This window comes from Folsomia candida, unplaced genomic scaffold (assembly GCF_002217175.1).
Source record: "Folsomia candida strain VU population unplaced genomic scaffold, ASM221717v1 Fcan01_Sc001, whole genome shotgun sequence".
In the NCBI taxonomy this organism is placed as follows: Eukaryota; Metazoa; Arthropoda; class Collembola; order Entomobryomorpha; family Isotomidae; genus Folsomia; species Folsomia candida.
Window position 1 is genome coordinate 25,054,096 of NW_019091193.1, and position 17,871 is coordinate 25,071,966.

General features: G+C 40.0%; 4 protein-coding genes across 4 annotated transcripts; 3 read left to right on the forward strand and 1 right to left on the reverse strand.

The window, feature by feature from the left end:
* Window positions 1-1,491: 1,491 nt before the first annotated feature.
* LOC110841619 (putative fatty acid elongation protein 4) lies at window positions 1,492-3,775 on the forward strand. Its single transcript, XM_022087302.2, has 7 exons — window positions 1,492-2,053; window positions 2,187-2,366; window positions 2,511-2,718; window positions 2,823-3,005; window positions 3,081-3,147; window positions 3,266-3,374; window positions 3,494-3,775. The coding sequence occupies exons 2-7, from the start codon at window positions 2,222-2,224 to the stop codon at window positions 3,655-3,657; spliced, it is 876 nt and encodes a 291-aa protein (XP_021942994.1). The 5' UTR covers window positions 1,492-2,053; window positions 2,187-2,221; the 3' UTR covers window positions 3,658-3,775.
* An 88-nt stretch (window positions 3,776-3,863) lies between these two features.
* On the forward strand, window positions 3,864-4,807 carry LOC110863096 (iron-sulfur cluster assembly 2 homolog, mitochondrial). The gene is made up of 3 exons (XM_022112332.2): window positions 3,864-4,036; window positions 4,150-4,368; window positions 4,456-4,807. Exons 1-3 carry the CDS (start codon window positions 3,987-3,989, stop codon window positions 4,637-4,639), a joined length of 453 nt encoding a protein of 150 aa, XP_021968024.1. The 5' UTR covers window positions 3,864-3,986; the 3' UTR covers window positions 4,640-4,807.
* Window positions 4,804-7,364, reverse strand: LOC110863095 (uncharacterized serine-rich protein C215.13). The gene is made up of 4 exons (XM_022112331.2): window positions 6,262-7,364; window positions 5,962-6,144; window positions 5,483-5,627; window positions 4,804-5,100 (listed from the first exon to the last, which is right to left on the reverse strand). Exons 1-4 carry the CDS (start codon window positions 6,694-6,696, stop codon window positions 4,943-4,945), a joined length of 921 nt encoding a protein of 306 aa, XP_021968023.1. The 5' UTR covers window positions 6,697-7,364; the 3' UTR covers window positions 4,804-4,942.
* An 11-nt stretch (window positions 7,365-7,375) lies between these two features.
* Window positions 7,376-17,695, forward strand: LOC110841948. The gene is made up of 6 exons (XM_035846662.1): window positions 7,376-7,660; window positions 7,730-7,829; window positions 8,983-9,368; window positions 9,443-9,535; window positions 9,616-9,809; window positions 9,887-17,695. Exons 3-6 carry the CDS (start codon window positions 8,998-9,000, stop codon window positions 10,156-10,158), a joined length of 930 nt encoding a protein of 309 aa, XP_035702555.1. The 5' UTR covers window positions 7,376-7,660; window positions 7,730-7,829; window positions 8,983-8,997; the 3' UTR covers window positions 10,159-17,695.
* The last annotated feature ends 176 nt before the right edge of the window (window positions 17,696-17,871 follow it).

The following is a 17,871-nucleotide window of genomic DNA, read 5'->3' on the forward strand; positions in this document are numbered from 1 at the left end:
AACTGAATGGAGAACAATGGGATTTGCTGGTCTCTGGATAAATAGAATGCATATAGACGTGCATATAAAGGTTCGATGGTTTTGGGTTATAACATAAGTGGGGATCGATGCATGGAAAAATGGAAATGACCAAATGCCAACAACCTCTCGTCGTCGTGGTCCTCCTCAGCAGAACGTTTTCATTAGCGGATCTTCATAGGTGTCAGATATTGCTTCAGCCATGCGCAATATTGCAAACACATTTTGGCGTACAGCGTCAGAAGGATTTTGAATGTGCAATCTTTAGACTATAGGTTTTATATACACGATGCTCATATTTTTTTCATTATGAACTCTGCGAATATACGTAAATCTGTTGGTATACGATATACGACGTATATATTTGCATCTTTATTCACTCAATTATTTTAATCTGGAATCTGACAGAATGAATAGTGTTGGCCGAGCTGAACATCCAAAAAATGTAGCTCAGGGTGCATTATTATATTAGTTTCGGAATTGTAAGTTTAACCTAATTTAGCAGTTAGAGTTTATGGATGATCAAGCAGAAAAGACAAGTGGGATATTCAATGCACAAATTAAATGATCATGAACTTGGTTATTGTGCGTATCGATCCCTCGTTCCTTGCAGTTAAATAATTGCTCACTCTCTTGACTCTTGACGCGTAAAGCATATGATCTCAGACTCTTATCTCACAAAAAGGTACCAAGTTGTCGATCAATGTTACTGAGTTGCTGATTTGTTACTTATTTTATAATTCGATCCATCCTTATCCGCAATAAAAACTCAGCACGTAACTTTTAATGCTAAACGCCTACGGGATGCATATGTACATATGCAATAGAAGGATTGAGAGGGGATACGAAAAGTCGATCTCGAACCACCCATCCGTATCTGTCTGTGGGTGCCGTGCCGTGTGTTTGTTTGGTGGGAGTGACGCGTCCCAATTAGCATCACGTACGTACATAAGTATGTACGTACATATTCTCATTATTCATGCATATGTATCTTATCCAATTTGCTCATTGTGCGAACTCAAATTTTATTTTTTCACAACAATTTTATTGTAACAAGGATGGATATTAAGTGTTTATTCTGCTATGCATTACTCTAGGGATCTCTGTCATAATACTGCAAATAAAATTGCATTTGATTGGATTGTTAACATGCAGATTGCGAAATGCATTCGTTTATCCTGTGGGGAGCGACCCCAAGAATATTATTCGTTATAAAACTCCTTGGGGTGACCCTCAACCAAGCGCAGTATAGTTTGCGAACAAAAAATGCATAAAAACACATGAAAACATCCCATGAAAAAACTATACTACTGGATAGAAAGGCTCATGATAAGAAGCAGGCTTGCATGGTGCGTGTGGTGGGGTGCCTTTGCAAATTGATACTAATTTACCCAATAATATAACTAATCCCAAGACTGCACAACATGACTCGTATGCACGGAATTAAATTACCTACAAAACTTTTTTATCTGATATCGCAGATGGTTAATACGTGTTGTATTGGAAACTGTTAAAAAATCCCCATTGCGTTTTAATGTGTAATTTCCCCAATTATGCTGAAAATAGCAAACAAGGAGGCAGTAAATAGGGTCATTATTTTGCCGATTTATTATGGTGCATGAAATAAGAAGCGGAATTCAGTTTTCCTTAGTTTTCACCTAGGCAAAGTGATCGCAAGTGATCCACGCACTGTCACCAAAGCAAACATTCACCTGTTATCACCTCCTCATTGTATTTGAACGCTCTGAGTACGTGGGTAGGAGATGAGCCGCAGTGGTGACATCACATCATCTCTCCTCGTGACGATATCAAGTAATTATTAAACAACATAGGTATTCCAAGTATCAAAAGTGTATTGTTCCTCGTTGACCATTTTACAAAAGTCATAAAATCGGCACAACAATCTCATGCACCCATCACGACCTCCCTGCTCGATGATTCATCCATGAAAGTAAACTTTGTGCACAGCCTTCCAGTGCAGTCGTGTGGAGATTAAATTGTGCTGCCAGACTTAATCAGTAGATACATAAATCAAGTGAGTGAGACACCAATCAAACAAAGCCGCATAACAATAACAATGTCAATATTGTGGTGGATGATGGTTGTTTGGACTAATTAATTATGTGTGATGCTGATGGTTTCATGAAAGTGTTGTTTCTTACGAGCAGCATAGCCAGAAGACGGCAGCGTTTGGACTGAGAAGATGGTGGACGTGGTCAAGAACGGAAGTGGCGTGAGGACGGATGGGGCTGGTTTGATTTTGAATCCACGCTACCTGCAACCCTATCCATTCGAGGTGTATGATGCAGCAGGTTGGTACGGTTGGATGGAGAGGCGTTGGACATGGGGTAAGTTTTTTTTCTTTTTTTGGGGGGGGAGGGGAGGGGTGAAAATTCCACGGTGTGAACCAAACAAAGTTATGAGACATAATTTCATTTTATTAACTTGTCGAAATACTTAATAAAAAAATTGCTAATTAATTATCCTTGCAGTGGCAGTGCCGGTGTCGATCTTGTATGTCCTGCTCATTTTCCTTGGTCAGCGGTATATGTCTCGGAGAGAAGCTTTCTCCCTGCGTTTACCACTCCTTCTCTGGAACGTCTCCCTCGCCTTGGGTAGTTTCTGGATGTTCCTTCGTATGGTGGCCGAACCCGTGGAGGAAATCAAGGTGCGAGGCTTCTATCAGACCATCTGCAGTCGGTAGGTTCTTATCCTCCTCCTCAAGAATTCACAATGATAATAGCGAATGAAAATCATGCCAACTTACATACATCTTGATTACATTATGGTTTGATAACGTATAGGGAAAACCATACCGTAATCTCCTCGTTTTGGTGCCTGATCTTCACTCTGAGCAAAGTCCTAGAATTTGGTGACACTGGGTTTATCGTGTTGAGGAAGCAAAAGTTGATCTTTCTCCACCCCTGGCATCATGTAACTGTGATGCTGTACACCTTCTATACTTTTGGTCCAACCTTCGATCCTGCGTAATTAGATAATTATGCTTTGTTCACAATTTTAAGAACCTAAAATTGTAATTTTTAACTCTAAAAAATTTATAGGGGGCGTGTCTTTGGTCCATCCAACGCTCTGATCCACTCCTTCATGTATTTGTACTATGCCTCCAAGGTAGAAACTATACATGTGCATGTACATATTTATGAATCGCTAAAATTTAATTAACCAGCAATTTCCAATTTTGATGCATAATAATATATTGTTAATTTCATGATGATACGCGATCCAGTCTCTGCGGTTGAAGGTGCCGCAATGGGTTTCGAAAGGAATCACCAGTATGCAGATCCTTCAGATGATCGGAGGTCTCTGGGTCAACCTCCTCTCCTTTTTTGGAAAAGGTACACACGCACATAACATGTACATACTGTCCTCATTTTATTTGACATCATTGATTATTTGTGGCCCTTCTCTTGATCTGATTTAACCGTGTGGTGGGTGTGGTTACTTGTTTACGCAGCCGTGTGGGGTGATTGCAACCACCGACCCTGGAGCAACATTGCGTGGGCCCTGGCCATGTACACGAGCTACCTCGTCCTCTTCCTCAAGTTCTTTGTGGCCAGCTATGGGCGACGGGGTGGTCGCGGGGGGAAGGTCATCAACAATGACAACAAGCTGGACTGAGCAGTACTCTTCGGTTGTTAATTCGTATTAGTGGGACACCACCTCTTAAACCAACTTGTCATAATTTCCATGTATTATACTCGCCTTGTAGAATAAATAAACAAAAAGTCTGAAATTATACCAATGTCTCAAAGTGCCTCACTTTATGCAGTTTACAAAATAAACAGCAACCAGGAACAAAATCTCGTCTTTCCCGTGCAAACAGTCCGGGACTACGCAGTCTGACTTTGTTTCTTTTTACAGAGAGACGGAATTAGAAAACTTCTCGTGCTATTACGACGTTAATTGCTAGAATACTTAATTGAACTTGGTGGGAGGAGAATGAAAAGATGGCCAAACTGGTCATGCAACGTGCATTCGTCACTCTCAACACGAAAGGGTAAGACAAAAAGGCAGGAAAGATTGTATCAGTTAATTCATGTGCCTACCAAGCAAAATACTGACGAAATGACACATCTAGATTAATAAGGTTTGAATAATTTGGGTGTACAGGTTGGTGAGATGGATGTCGGCCCCTTCTGCCTCCAAGGCTCCTGCCGCGACGGGAGGTGTGGGTGTGACGGAAGCATGTGCAAAACGACTCGAGGAAATTGTGGGGTCCGAATCAGGTGACAAGTCCAAAAAGTTTCTGCGAGTGTCCGTCGAAGGCGGAGGCTGCTCGGGGTTCCAGTACAAGTTTCTTATCGACGACCAGTTAGGACCCGAGGACAAGTAGGTGCAAGGTGCAATGCTGTCTGCATATCTCTTGTACACTATTTATTTTCGTTAACTAAAGCTGTGTTTGATTTATTGTTGCAGAAGTTTTGGGCATCCTCAGTACTCTAATGCTCGTGTAGTTGTGGACTCGAGTAGTCTCGAGTACTTGGAAGGGGCCACGGTGGACTTTCAGACCGAGCTCATCCGCTCAGCCTTTCGTATCTTGCAAAATCCGAAAGCTGACCATGGCTGCTCGTGCGGTGCGAGCTTCACAATCAAATTGTAGCAGATTTAAGCAACGTCCTCATCCGCAGAACTCCCCCGCTCGTCTCCAGTAAAATATAACACGTTTTAGAAAATGACGACTTTTTATTCGCTAGTCAATCAAGTCAATAATCTCTCTGTCGTCAATCAACTTTTGCTCGCAATAATAAATTCTGCATTGTCGAATAAATTTTATTTAGTGTTTATTTCTATAATTAAAAGTAAATCTACTCTAAAACTTTGTATCTATAAAATCACAATAGATTGGAGCATACATGTATAATGAAGCAGTGGATGGACAAAGTTATAGAATACTAAGTACTCACTATTTATTACTTTTAAAGAATGAGCGTGGTTTGAAGATGGTGCAGTCGAGATGAACTTGGGAACATCCGGGAACCACGCCTTCGCCCGCCTTGATTGCCAAAACTCCCGATGGCTCCAACTCCCACCCCACCTCATCCCTCGTCAACCCCTCCGGTACTGCAACCACATAATTTCAGTCATGCAACATACTGTTGGGCATTATCATATGTATGCACATGTATTGTATGAAACATTTGCTCAGCTTCGAATTTGAGCCCCCCTCAAAGAAATGCCGAGGGGACTTTGGTTAATGTTTCATATGAATAAAATAATGAGGGTATTCATTATTTCTTCGTATCCTTAGTATTCTTCGTATCGTAAAATAACTTACGACGCTTACGAGATTTTGTAAGCGTCGTAAGATTTTCTCATCGAAAATCACGTTACTACGCTTACGATTTTTACTAAACCTGACCCCTTGTTTTTTCTTCGTAAACTATTTTACGATACGATGGATACGAAGAAATAATGAATACCCTCAATGAATTATTGTTGGCACCTGTGAATCGCCGGAGATATTTGTGAGTCCGTGTGGTTCCATCCGACGCAACTTCGTTGTGCGTTCCAAGAACAGTTATTACGCCGTCAACGATTTTTACTGTCAATTCCTGAGGGCTAAATTGAGGCAGATCCGACAACTTCATCTGCAACAGGACACACCCATTTATGATATGTGCAATACACTGATCAACAAGGACAATAAGAGGAAAAACGTGTGCTTCCGTGTTTCGGTCGAAAAGCTTTGGTTTATTAGCCAATTTCAGTGTACATTAATTATTAAGTGTGGTAGATGTATGCATTCATTAGACAATAATACAACAGGGTTTGTAAAAGTTACGAGCTATTCACAATAATAACGAGTATAAGACGTACGTATTAATATCATCATTATCACGAACAATGTTTAAAATTATACACCGATTGCACAACGTGTTGGTGTTTGGAGGGCTATGAATTTCATCGTCATCACTGCTTTACCTGGAAAGAGTTGGACCCCTTGTCCACGGTAAGAGCTTCCGCAGGCTGACCCGCGATGGCTGGCGTTCTGAAAAACTCGTCCAACTCGGCACCACTCATCTCCTTTGTGGCTCGCAACTTGGCGTCACTCTTTGCCTCCCGCTTAAAACCAGACTCATCAGTGACCACGCCATCCTCGACATGCTGCAATGAAGTATAATTCAGATCCATTAGAATCAGAGTGGACATAATGGCAATATATATGATATGAATTTATTTATGCAGCAAAAAATGCAGAAATTGTGGTTTCTATTAACTTACCTTTTCCATGCCTGCCTCCGCCTTTCGCACCGACTTGTCCGCTGCTGTCTCTGCAGAGACGACGACTCCATCCACGATAGCCGTTTTGGTGGAGAGGGCAGCTTTGGTGGACGAAGAGGAGGAGTGGCTCTTGATGGTGGAGCTAGATTTCACCCCTCCATCGCTGTCGAAACTGCTCCCCATTGAGAGAGATGGCTTGTTAATCTTGGATGATACGAGCAGTCCTTCCATCTCATCTTCCAGGTCTGTGCTTAATTTGGAGGCAAGGCTTCGAGCAGAATCACGAACTGCGGCGGATTTCGAGAGGAGAGAATCAATCTCGGATGATGCGCTGACGGAGGTGGATGAGGACACTTTGGAAGACGTTGACGAAGAGGACGAGACTTTCTTGGAGGATGATTCCTTCACTTTAATTGACGAGGAGAACTCAGACATGATGTTGCTGTGGGTGTGTCCAACAGGTTGCTGACTTGAAGGTGATGCTGCTGCTTGCAAAATTTGTCCTTACTACGAGCTCTGATTCTGGACCTGTGATTGAGTCAAATGCTGGGAGAAGAATGTCCAAAAATAGACAAAGAATACGGAGCGCTCTCCTCGATTGTTCTTCAGTCTTTGAAGGGGAGCAGATAAGTAGAAAGAACTGACTCTGAGACAAAAGTGTGTGAGACAGCAGAACAGAACAGAAGAGTGAGAGTGGTAGTATTAGAACAAATGAGAATGCGGATGTGTGTCTGATGGATGCGATGGGAGACAATTGGATGAGGATGAAGTGCCAACCACTTATTTATACCCATCCGTCGCGTTGTTACTTTTCTCAGACATCAAGACCATTCGAGACGAAAAATCCCATCCACACAGAGCATCATGTTATTAACACCCTCTTTGTACACAGGAGACGAGGAGGTGGAGAAAAATCTGCATGGATCATGTTTTCAACTGTTTGTTTTTTGCCCAAAATCATTAAAACTGAAACCGAGGGCGTTTATTTTCGTGCATGTTGTATACATACGTTATAATCCGTCCAACCACGCTTAATAGTATTATTTGGAGCACAAGAGTGACTAACGAACTAATGAGTCAGGGATGAGTTGAGTGAGCAAAGAAAAGGATGCATGAGTTCATTAGACAACAAAAGCTGTAAAAATCGCATCATATATAATGCACGCCCACGGTGGCATGTATATTGAGCTGATACGTACAGTTTTTGGTTTGCTATAAATCTGGGATCAGAGGATTAGGCAGAGATCAATCGGAGCAAGTTCATTTGTTAAGAACAGCCAAATGTTAACAAGACCCAGACCTACACAATCCATTCAACACTCGAATTTCATCAAGTCGAAAATCTTGAACCTTAACATGGGTTCGCTGTTCAGTGACACAACGCCAGTTTTTCTTGGGGGTGAGATTATACGCAAAAAATCAAGCAAAATGCTGATTGATGACAAACCCACTTTTCTATTTATTCCAGTTATGCACATTATGGCATCTGCTTGGAGTCTTCAGCAAACGAGCTGCTTATTGAGCATGTCCTGGAGAGGATGTCATTAGTCATGGGAGCCATTTTCTGGGTATTGTCGAAATTTCTGCTCTTTTGTCTCTTTTATGTGCTCACATTCCCCGTCATTTCGTTGTTGGGATGAGTTTATTTGATCTGAATCTGATGATGATGCATTTGGACTACTTCCAATTCAATTCCTTAAACGCCACGTCACAAAATTGTTTTATGCAGCTAATGCTGCTTCTCCGTTTGGGTGATTAAGAGTCGGGGTGACCTTCTGGGAGATTTATGCTCCTATTCAGTAAGAAGTTACCCCTGGCTGAGTAATTCATCTTATTATCAAATTCATGACATCAAAAATTTATTTAAAAAAATAATTTATAAAGATGGGGCCCGCAAATGCTCGCGTCAGTCTAAAACTCTTTAACAGTAGGTGTACCGACGCTTATCTGATGCCTTCAATAAAACGTAATAATATAAACCATAACTAACGAAATGTAGCAATAGGGTGGAACAAGAAATTCCCCAGAAAATTATGTAGCCACACCTCCTGACCTCGAGGGGGACCGATAGAATCCTCCCCCTGGGGTCATATGTATGATGCCGCAAACCGATCTCTATCAGCTCATAATGCGTTATCACATTATCCTGCATGCTCACGGATAGACGGACAAAGTCTTAATAGGGCTTCACTCTAGAGTAAATACAAAAAGCCCTGTGGTTTACCGTATCAATTTTCCATATGTTTGTCTAGTGTGCAAAATTTTAGTTTTTTCGATCAGTTAAAAAAACTGTGTGTAAACTCAAATTCATGGAAGTTTCGAACTCCGTCAGTTCATATGACTTTGAGCATGACTTTTGTTTATTAATGTCTGTTCAGTCAGACAATGCATACATGTATTTACATGTGCATATGATGGATGCATATGCCAACAATAGTTGGACTAAACAATGAGCTACGAAGTGAAGTAAACGAAGAAGAAACGGATAAAAGTTCTTGCTTGGACTGCATTTGTGAGTCACAAATTAGACCCGGCTTGATGACATCAAGTTGATGTACATAATCTTAATTGCTCAAAAAACATTACTTTTAATACGTAACTTTTAGTACTGTGATTTGCGATTTTAAATAGGATTTTTAATTTAATTCAGACTGACTTGCAATTAGTTTAAAGTATAATCATTACTATTGAAACTACTATTATTGATTTTAATCGTTTTAGAATTAAGATACCGCAATGGTTAAGAAGATAAAGGAACCCCAAGAAAATACTGAGCTAGAGGAAGGATATTTGTCGCGAGGCGAAATTATTAGAATTGAACATGGGGATGAGTCCAACTTGTTCAGCATCCGTAATATCGAGAACGACGAAGCAAATGACGAAGACCAGAACAGTTGTCCTACGGAAAAGAAGGCATGTTCGGGTTTATATTATCCAACCGTGAATTTGGTTGCAATTCTTGTTTCAATGTGTGACCCAATAACGGACGTCGCATCTGCAGTCCAAAACTTTCTCTACGGAGGTTCCGAAAGGTTTTTCCATGGTGTCATGATCTTACTTCCAATCTTAGGATCTATTCTAATAAACCACGTGTCAAGCCCATATCGGTAACATATTTGTGTGCAAGCATGTATGTACAATCAATTTAGCAATGATCTAAATTTTCTTCATCTATGTCCAGCAAGCAAGAAGATTTATTTGTACTTTCTCCAGCAGAGAAAGTCCAGTTTAAGTCATGGTGGCTTAAAACGGGGATCATTGATTCTTGCTATTGGTATGCGTGTGATGTTGTATTACTAATTCAGTAAATGCAGTATTTCTTGACCTGAATTTGTAATTTTTCAATAACTACAGGAGCTTCAAACATTGGCGAGCAACGGGAGAATACTTACAACATAAGGACTCTCCCAATATAAAGGCTACCTTCTACAAAACAAAGCAAATGATGCAGCTCTCGGTCAAGAATGAAGCCCAAATGGAAGCATCATTCCAAGCGGGCTTAACATTGTTCCGTATTCTACGGTTTCAGAATAGTTCCACTATCGAGTGTAAGATGATCATATATCGACAACTGTATGCATGCATAAGCGTTGTGCATATATTAATTCGATACGCTTCTGCTTAGTTTCGCTATCAGTGGCGTCTCTCATCTTTTCGGCCTTGTCCATCGCCCGAGCTGCTAGTAGTGACTTGGTCAAGACGAACATCAAAGGAAGAAACGACAAACTCATCGAAACGGTAAAATCGGAGGACTTGACAAAATCCAAGATGATGTTGGTTGAAAAGGAAAATGAAATAATTCTCGGATTTTACAACACGATGCAGTCTAAATGGTGGAAAATTGCTAGAATTGGGGCTGTAGTGCTCCTAACAGGTAATAAACCGAAATGGCAATGACGCCACTGGCTGTAAATGTCTAATAATATGTCTAATAATAATTTGTAGTAGTAACGAATTAAAACTAAAATGATAATCTGCATGTTAATTTGCATTTATAAATGTAGGTTATCACGAATTATGCCTTCCCGACCTTAATTACGACACTATTTGCATATCCAATGCACTACACGGGTTCTACTGCTAGGTTGTAGTGAGAAAAATGACTCAACTGACCAATTGATAACACCTTACGTTACAATAAATATGACACCACGGCATAGATTTACAATTTATAAAATCCCCACTATTTATTCCCACAACGAGACTTATTAAATTGATGGCTTGGAGGGAGGAGAGACAAATAGCTAACTTGACCGAACATAAATTGTGACCAGACAAGAAACCTTTTTGGTACTGACTAGATGACTTTATCAGTACATTACCCGCATAGGATGACCTTTTTGCGGTGCCCTAAAACGTACCCTTATTTCTTATTCTGTCGCTTTTACTGCCACGATAATTTCTTTCTTCTTTTCTACAGCTTCTGTCTTTTTCCTCTTCTTTCCCAGCTACCTTGTCCGGCCAACTCTCGCAACCAACTGACTGATTTTTGCTCGTGCACGCAGTTTTGTGCAGCGAGCCAAGAGCATTCCCATGACAACTCACATTACCCCAAAACTACTTTCTCCAAAATAAAATACTAAGAATATTCTCCTAACATATAAATAATACTCTCACACATCCCCTCCCCCAAAGCCACGCATATAAATTAACAATACTTTTAAACAACAAGTTTCAAACAATATAAAATATGTATAAATTCACTGTCGCCGAATCTTCGATTTTGCTCGGCGTTCCTCTTCAGCTTTACGCTTGGCCTTCTCATATTTTTTGGTGGTATTCGATGCCCAAATCTCAGCACTCGGTCGATGTACTTCGACGTTCGGAAACCGGGGATGAGACGGAGACGGACGTGGCGGAATCAAGATTTCGGTGGAGTGAACTGGAGTTACAATCGATGGGCATTTTTACTGCATAGCTGTGAGTACGGCCGAGGGCAGCGTTTGAAGATGTGGTGAGGTTTGAAGAGTACCCGTAGCTTCCAACTCTCGTTGTTCTCTCCACAACGCTTCCTTTTTCGCCTTCAATTCTTCCTTTCTCCTCTTCAAAGAAATTTCCTCCTCTTGAAGGTCGGCCCAGCGTTCGGCTAACGATTTTTTCTTTGATGGTGGTGGAGGAAGGGGAGGAGGAAACGGGGTCAATTTCGGCATCCCGGCCATTTTCCACACTAGTGCTACGGCTTCGAGCTGAGGATGACGGACAGTCCCAGGGAGAAGACCCATCATCTTGTCGGACCTCATCAGAGATTTGTACACATGAGGACTGGGAAGATCGGAGGACGTTAACTTTTGCTGCGGGTTCATCTACAAAGACAAAACGCTTTAAATTATCTGCACTGAATCTTCCTTTGTTTTCGCCACTCTCTCCATCCTTCAGAATAAATGTAGAATTGCCAACTTTCTCTACAATCTCAAATGGCCCGTCATATTTAGGAAGAAGGGCAGCAGTAACACCTTTAGCTGGGACAAGTGGTGACATTTTAATAAAACGTGATCACCTACTTTAAATTTTGATTCTTCTCTCTCTTTATTATAAGAACTCATGTATCGAGCCTGATTTGAAACTATGTTCGATTTCGCTAAATTGTGAATAAATCCCATCCTCTTTGCAAAATTCTCTCCTACACATTTCGATACAGCAATACCAAGATTGTTATCTACCGGAGTTCTCAACTCTCTACCAAAATTTAAATACGCAGGGGAAAAACCAGTAGTATCATTTATTGTAGAGCGGATAGCAAAACCTAATTCTGCCAAATTTCGGTCCCAATCTTTACATTCTGAAATCGTGGACACAATCATTGATTTTATGGTTTGATTATATCTTTCAGTGGGATTTGCTTGTGCATGATAAGGAGAGATTCGAAGAGATTTTGCTCCAACCGTTTCACAAAAAGACTCAAAAACCTTGCTTTGAAATTGAGTACCATTATCTGACAAAATCTGTTCAGGAAAGCCCCACCGGCAAAAACATTCCCACAATTTTGTACAAATTGTTTTCGCATCCGATTTACGTATGCAATACAATTCAACCCATTTTGAAAAGGTGTCGACAACTACCAATAGAAATTTCGACTGATTTACCCCACGAGTGTAAGGACCCATCAAATCAATTGAAACTTTCTCCCATGCTCCCAATACTTCACCAGCTTTTCCTAAAGAACTACTTCCGGTTCTGTCTGGCTTCACTTTCTGGCATATCGGGCAACTCGCGACAAACTTTACGACATCTTTACGCATCGATTTCCACCAAAATCTTTCCTCTAATCTAAAATAAGTCTTCCTAATTGCTAAATGGCCAGCTAATAAACTACAATGAAAATACTCTAAAATTTTAGTTTTTAAACAATCTGGCACCCACACTTTATAATCATTAACGTCCTCCTCCCATGGTTTTGACAGTGGATTAATTTGTTTATACAGACAACCATCTGAAGAGACAAATGCACCTCGAGCCAATTTCAAGATCTGATCTTTCTGTTCGCATGAAACATTAGGAAGTGTAGAATGCATAGCAAACTCCTTTATGTATTTCAAAGCTAAATCACTTTCTTGTGCCGAAACTAACTCTTCTCTGGTTAAAGAAAGTGACTCGAATGTACAAACAACTGCAGCTCGTGATAAGGCATCTGCAGTGCGATTTAAATGACCAGCTCGATACGCTACATCAAAATTGTACCCCTGTAACTCTAAAGCCCACCTAGCTAATCTACCTGTCGGCTCTTTGATTTTCATTAACCAGCACAAAGCTTGATGATCAGTTTCGACAGTAAAGTGAGAATACTCAATAAATCCTTTAAACTTCTTTATCGCCTGAATTACTGCCAAACATTCCTTCTCACTAACTGAGTAGTTTCTCTCAGCATCGTTAAGAACCCTGCTATAAAACCAGACTGGATATCGAATATTTTCATGCTCTTGAAGAAGAACAGCACCTAAACCGATATCCGAACTGTCAGTCTGAATTATAAAGGGTTTATTTAAATCTGGTAAACGCAGACTGCACGATTTCAAAAGTTCACAGCGCAATATTTCAAAAGACTTTTGAGCATCTACTGACCAAAAAAAGGAACCCCTTTTTTCATCATACTTGTGAGAGGCTTTGCGATGCTTGAAAAGTCAGGAATAAATTGTCTGTAATAACCACATAATCCTAAAAATAGTTGGATATCTTTCACATTTCTGGGCCTCTGATATCCTTCTAATGCACTCAATTTATCCAAACTAGGAGAACCTGTGCCATTCTCGATAATATAACCTAAATATTGAATTTTACTTCTTAATAACTGAAATTTGCCTGGGTGTAATCGTAAACCCTCTTCTAACAGCCGTGTAAATACTATTCTTAAATGTTCAATGTGTTCTTTTAAAGAGTTTGAATAAATAATAAGGTCATCGACAAAAGCAACAACAAATTTCCATTTATATTTTCCTAAAACTCGGTCCATGGCCTTCTGAAACGTTGCTGGACTATTCCGGAGCCCAAAACACATTTTCAAATATTGAAATAAACCCCAAGGAGTATGAAAAGCTGTTTTACATTTATCTTTGTGAGAAAGTGGAATATTATAAAAGCCGTCAGTAATATCAAAGGTTGAAATGTACTTTGCACTACCCAAACACGTAAGAATGTCATCAATTCGGCTCATTGTATAAGAATCGGGAACGGTAACTTTATTCAGGGGGCGAAAATCAATACAAAGACGAAATTTGCCATTCGGTTTTGGGACGATAACTGTATTCGATGCCCATGGACTATTAGACTTTTCAATAGCGCCTTTTGCTAGTAATTCGTTAACTAAACCCTCTAAAATTTTCCTCTTAGCTGGTGTCATGGGTCTAGGGTTGCATTTAATTGGTTTCGAATTTCTGGTGTCAATTTCATGTTCAAAATTCTGAGTATAACCAGGAGATTTGCTAAATAATGGAGCAAACTCCTCCATAACATTTCGAACACCAAATGTTTGCTCGTCTGTCAGGCCGGTTTTTGAAAGAATATCGTCAAGATCGAGAGGGGAGGTGCAAGTCTCATTTTGACTGGGGTACAACTCGACCGACGCGTCTTCAAAAATCAAGTGAACTTCCTCGAACTCTTTTAACTCTTCTATTAGTTTCACATGGCCCTGCGTATATTTCGTGGTAAACGCATTACAAAGGAGGTCGACGTCTGACTGTTTGCCTACAGTAGCGCTACCAACAGTGTATATACCCTTTCCAAAATTGGAGTCACTAGTAGGTGGTGGTGAACCCCCTCCGGTCTTGGAACAACCAACCGACGAGTCAGGTAAATCCTTGCTTTGTAAGACAGATCGAGATCTTTTACTTTCACACTTTCCCTGAATTGAATCAAAGGGAACCAACTTCTGCTTTTCTGACCCCTGATACCAGCCACCGGAAAATATATCAATAACTATTTGACTTGCATGAATAAAGTCACGCCCTAACAAAACCGAATATTGCAAATCAGGAACTAAATGAAATTTTTGTCTCCTCTTCCCCGAGACCCATGTCGTAGTTAAATTAACAAATTCAGAGTTTACTGAACTTCCACTGACCCAACTAATATTTGTATAACACTTTTCTTTGTTAATATTTAATTCCTCGACCAACTTAATAACATCATGATTAATTAATGAAATTGAAGCTCCCGTGTCCAGCAACGCCAAAAAATTACGACCGCATATTGAGACCTTAATCAACGGAGACTTATTATCAAACAACATAACTGATTCCCTATCCTTAACTTGGTTGCTTTCACTCGATGTATTATTAACCTGAACCGCGCAACCTACATCCGGTTCAGGTTGGGTTCGTTTCCCGAATTCTGATTTTGTCGGCGTGGACAATTCCTTGAGAAATGTCCCTCAGATCCGCAAGTAAAACAAACATTATTGCGCTGTGAACTTGTAACATTCTCTAAACTACTCGACCTATTTGCTGTAAAAGAGGAATTAATTCTGGGGCTACTTTCCGACTCAGAAGATCTACGTTGGGTAGGTGCAGGACTAACATGACCCGGATCATTTAACGGATTTGCCCAACTCACATTTCGAGGAGTGTTAAAATTTTGACGTGATTGCTCTTGACCCTGGTCACTGCTCCTCCTCTGCTCAAAAATAGAGTTATTCCTAATTCCTGGGGTTACAGTAGCGCTATTATTATTATTATTATTGCGGAAACTTGACTGTTGATAAGACTGGGAATGATAATGTCTAAACGGATCAAAAGAACTATGTTGTAAATCACTTGTACTCTGTGTAAACGACGGCTTCCTAATTGGTTGATTAAAGTTAATTTTCTGAGAGTCTGGTACTTTATAGGCTAACGACGGCTCTACTACAGAAAACTGCTTAGGCTCACGATACTCTTTTTCGTACCAAATGTCTTCTTGGACTTTTAAGGCAGCATCCGCCAGTTGTCTCATGCTAAGGAACTCTTCACCAGTTCTCAGAATATTTTGTCTATAACTTGGGTGCATTTGCCTTAAGATTCTAGAAATCCTGACAGATTCCGGTGTACGAGGGTCAATTCGTTGATAAAACCCATTGATTATTCTAATATAGTGAGATAGAGTTTCATGAGGGCCTTGTGTTCTTTCTTCTAATTCTCTTCTCAATTCCTCGTCATAACCTGGTGGTTGAAACTCTTTTCGAAATAATTGTCAAAACTGATCCCAACAAGTAATACTGTCCTTAATGAATTGAAACCATTCATACGCCTGACCAGAAAGTGCTACTGGAACAATGGACATAAACATCTGTAACTCAGAAAGACCCGCTGATAATCGATACTTTTCTAATTCCGCTAAAAAGTCAAATGGAGTTTTGAACTCATGAGATCCAGCATATTTAGGAATCACCAACTCTTTTCCTTTCAAATGAGGGAGAGCTTTCTCCCTAGTCCAACTTTCTCCTGACGCACGGACAGAATCGGATTGATTTATTTTCAATCCTCCTAATACTGAAGTCAACTGCTCTAAAATCCCTGCCACCTGCTTACTGGTCGTCTGACTTTCTTTGGCTAAGTTGAACACTAAATCTTGCAATTCTTTTCCTTCAATAACTTTCCCAGCTTGACGATTTGAAACATTCTCGCCTATTCTTACATTTTGACTTTCGTCATCCTGATGACCTGTCTCCTCCTCTTGTAACTTTTCAAATCTGTTAAAATTCGCAGCATCGTACACATCAACATCAACGTCATGCACATCCTCCCTATTGTTTTGCCTCTCATTTCGCCTATTATTGAAATTGGACTGTGCATTCTGCTCTTCATTTGCACCCAAATCCGCCATTTGTTGACGTCGTTCTCTCCTCTTTGCACCTCTAGTCCCACTAGCCATGGTAACAAAGCAAAAAACCACTAACTTTTCAAAACCACAAAATTTTCACACAATGAATGACCTTCCGCGTTTTTTCTTTGCCAAACCAATTTTTTAGACTATGCCCTCCCTCCAATTTTATTCTCAAGATGAAAACTTTTGACCTCGCCAAAAATATAAATTTCGAACTATTTTTTGTAACTTCTCAAAACCAGCCAAAAACGCAGAGCCCCATACCAGGCGCCACTTTGTGACGAATTATGCCTTCCCGACCTTAATTACGACACTATTTGCATATCCAATGCACTACACTTTTCACCTCAGACCTGTTTCCGGTGAGGGTTATAGATAAGGTGACATCATGGATTTACTTTATACTCAGATCGCCATTTATCTGTATGTTTAGATCCGCTAGTCTGTATTACTATTCGCTTCCAAAGTCTGTGATGACGGGTCTAGTTTTGCAAAATGTGTTCGCACTTATCGTGCTTATAATTCCGGCATTGGTTTTTATCGAACTGATTGGTTTGGCTACTATCCTTGTATTTATGGGCTGTTTAGTTGGATATATTGTTTGTACTATTACTTGTTGCTGCACTGTGGAGGCTATGGATTTGGAGAGTCTGGCCAAAAATAAACGGCTCCTTATACAAAAAATTGCTCAACTCCCGTAACAAGTGTTTTCACTAACGTTAATAACTTTGTAATTACTTAAAATTTATACCGTTTAATACTAAAGTTACACATTCTCGCTTTTAGATTGTGTTATAATGGTTAGATCAAAATTATGAAACAAACTCGTTGTATATAGTTGCCCCACAAGTTCTAAATTTTATACTTTTACATGTAGAAACGTTTCGAAATATCCAGAGAGTTCTTGACTAATGACTGCTGCATTTATTGCACAGATAATTGTTAGCATAACCAATATCACTGCCTTTCATATGTTATGCATGCATGCCTTAATGAGCTTATTCTTCAAGGGTCTCAGTAACTATACTATAGATGACTGAAACTAGAATATAATTTAGACAACAAATTTGTATTTATTGCGAGAGTTGAAAACTGAGTTTTACCAAACTGAGTAATAAATAGCATTTATTCCATAAATGAATTTACTTTTATGCATCGAATAATTTATTGGGTGAAGCTCCTCAGACAGTGTGTAGTGATTTACACGATGAGACAAAGGAGGCAGATTGAGATTTCTTGCATTCCTCTCGATCTCCTGCACAACCTTGGTTTCATCTTTGGACCCACAACCTGCAGCAGAGTACATATACATGTACG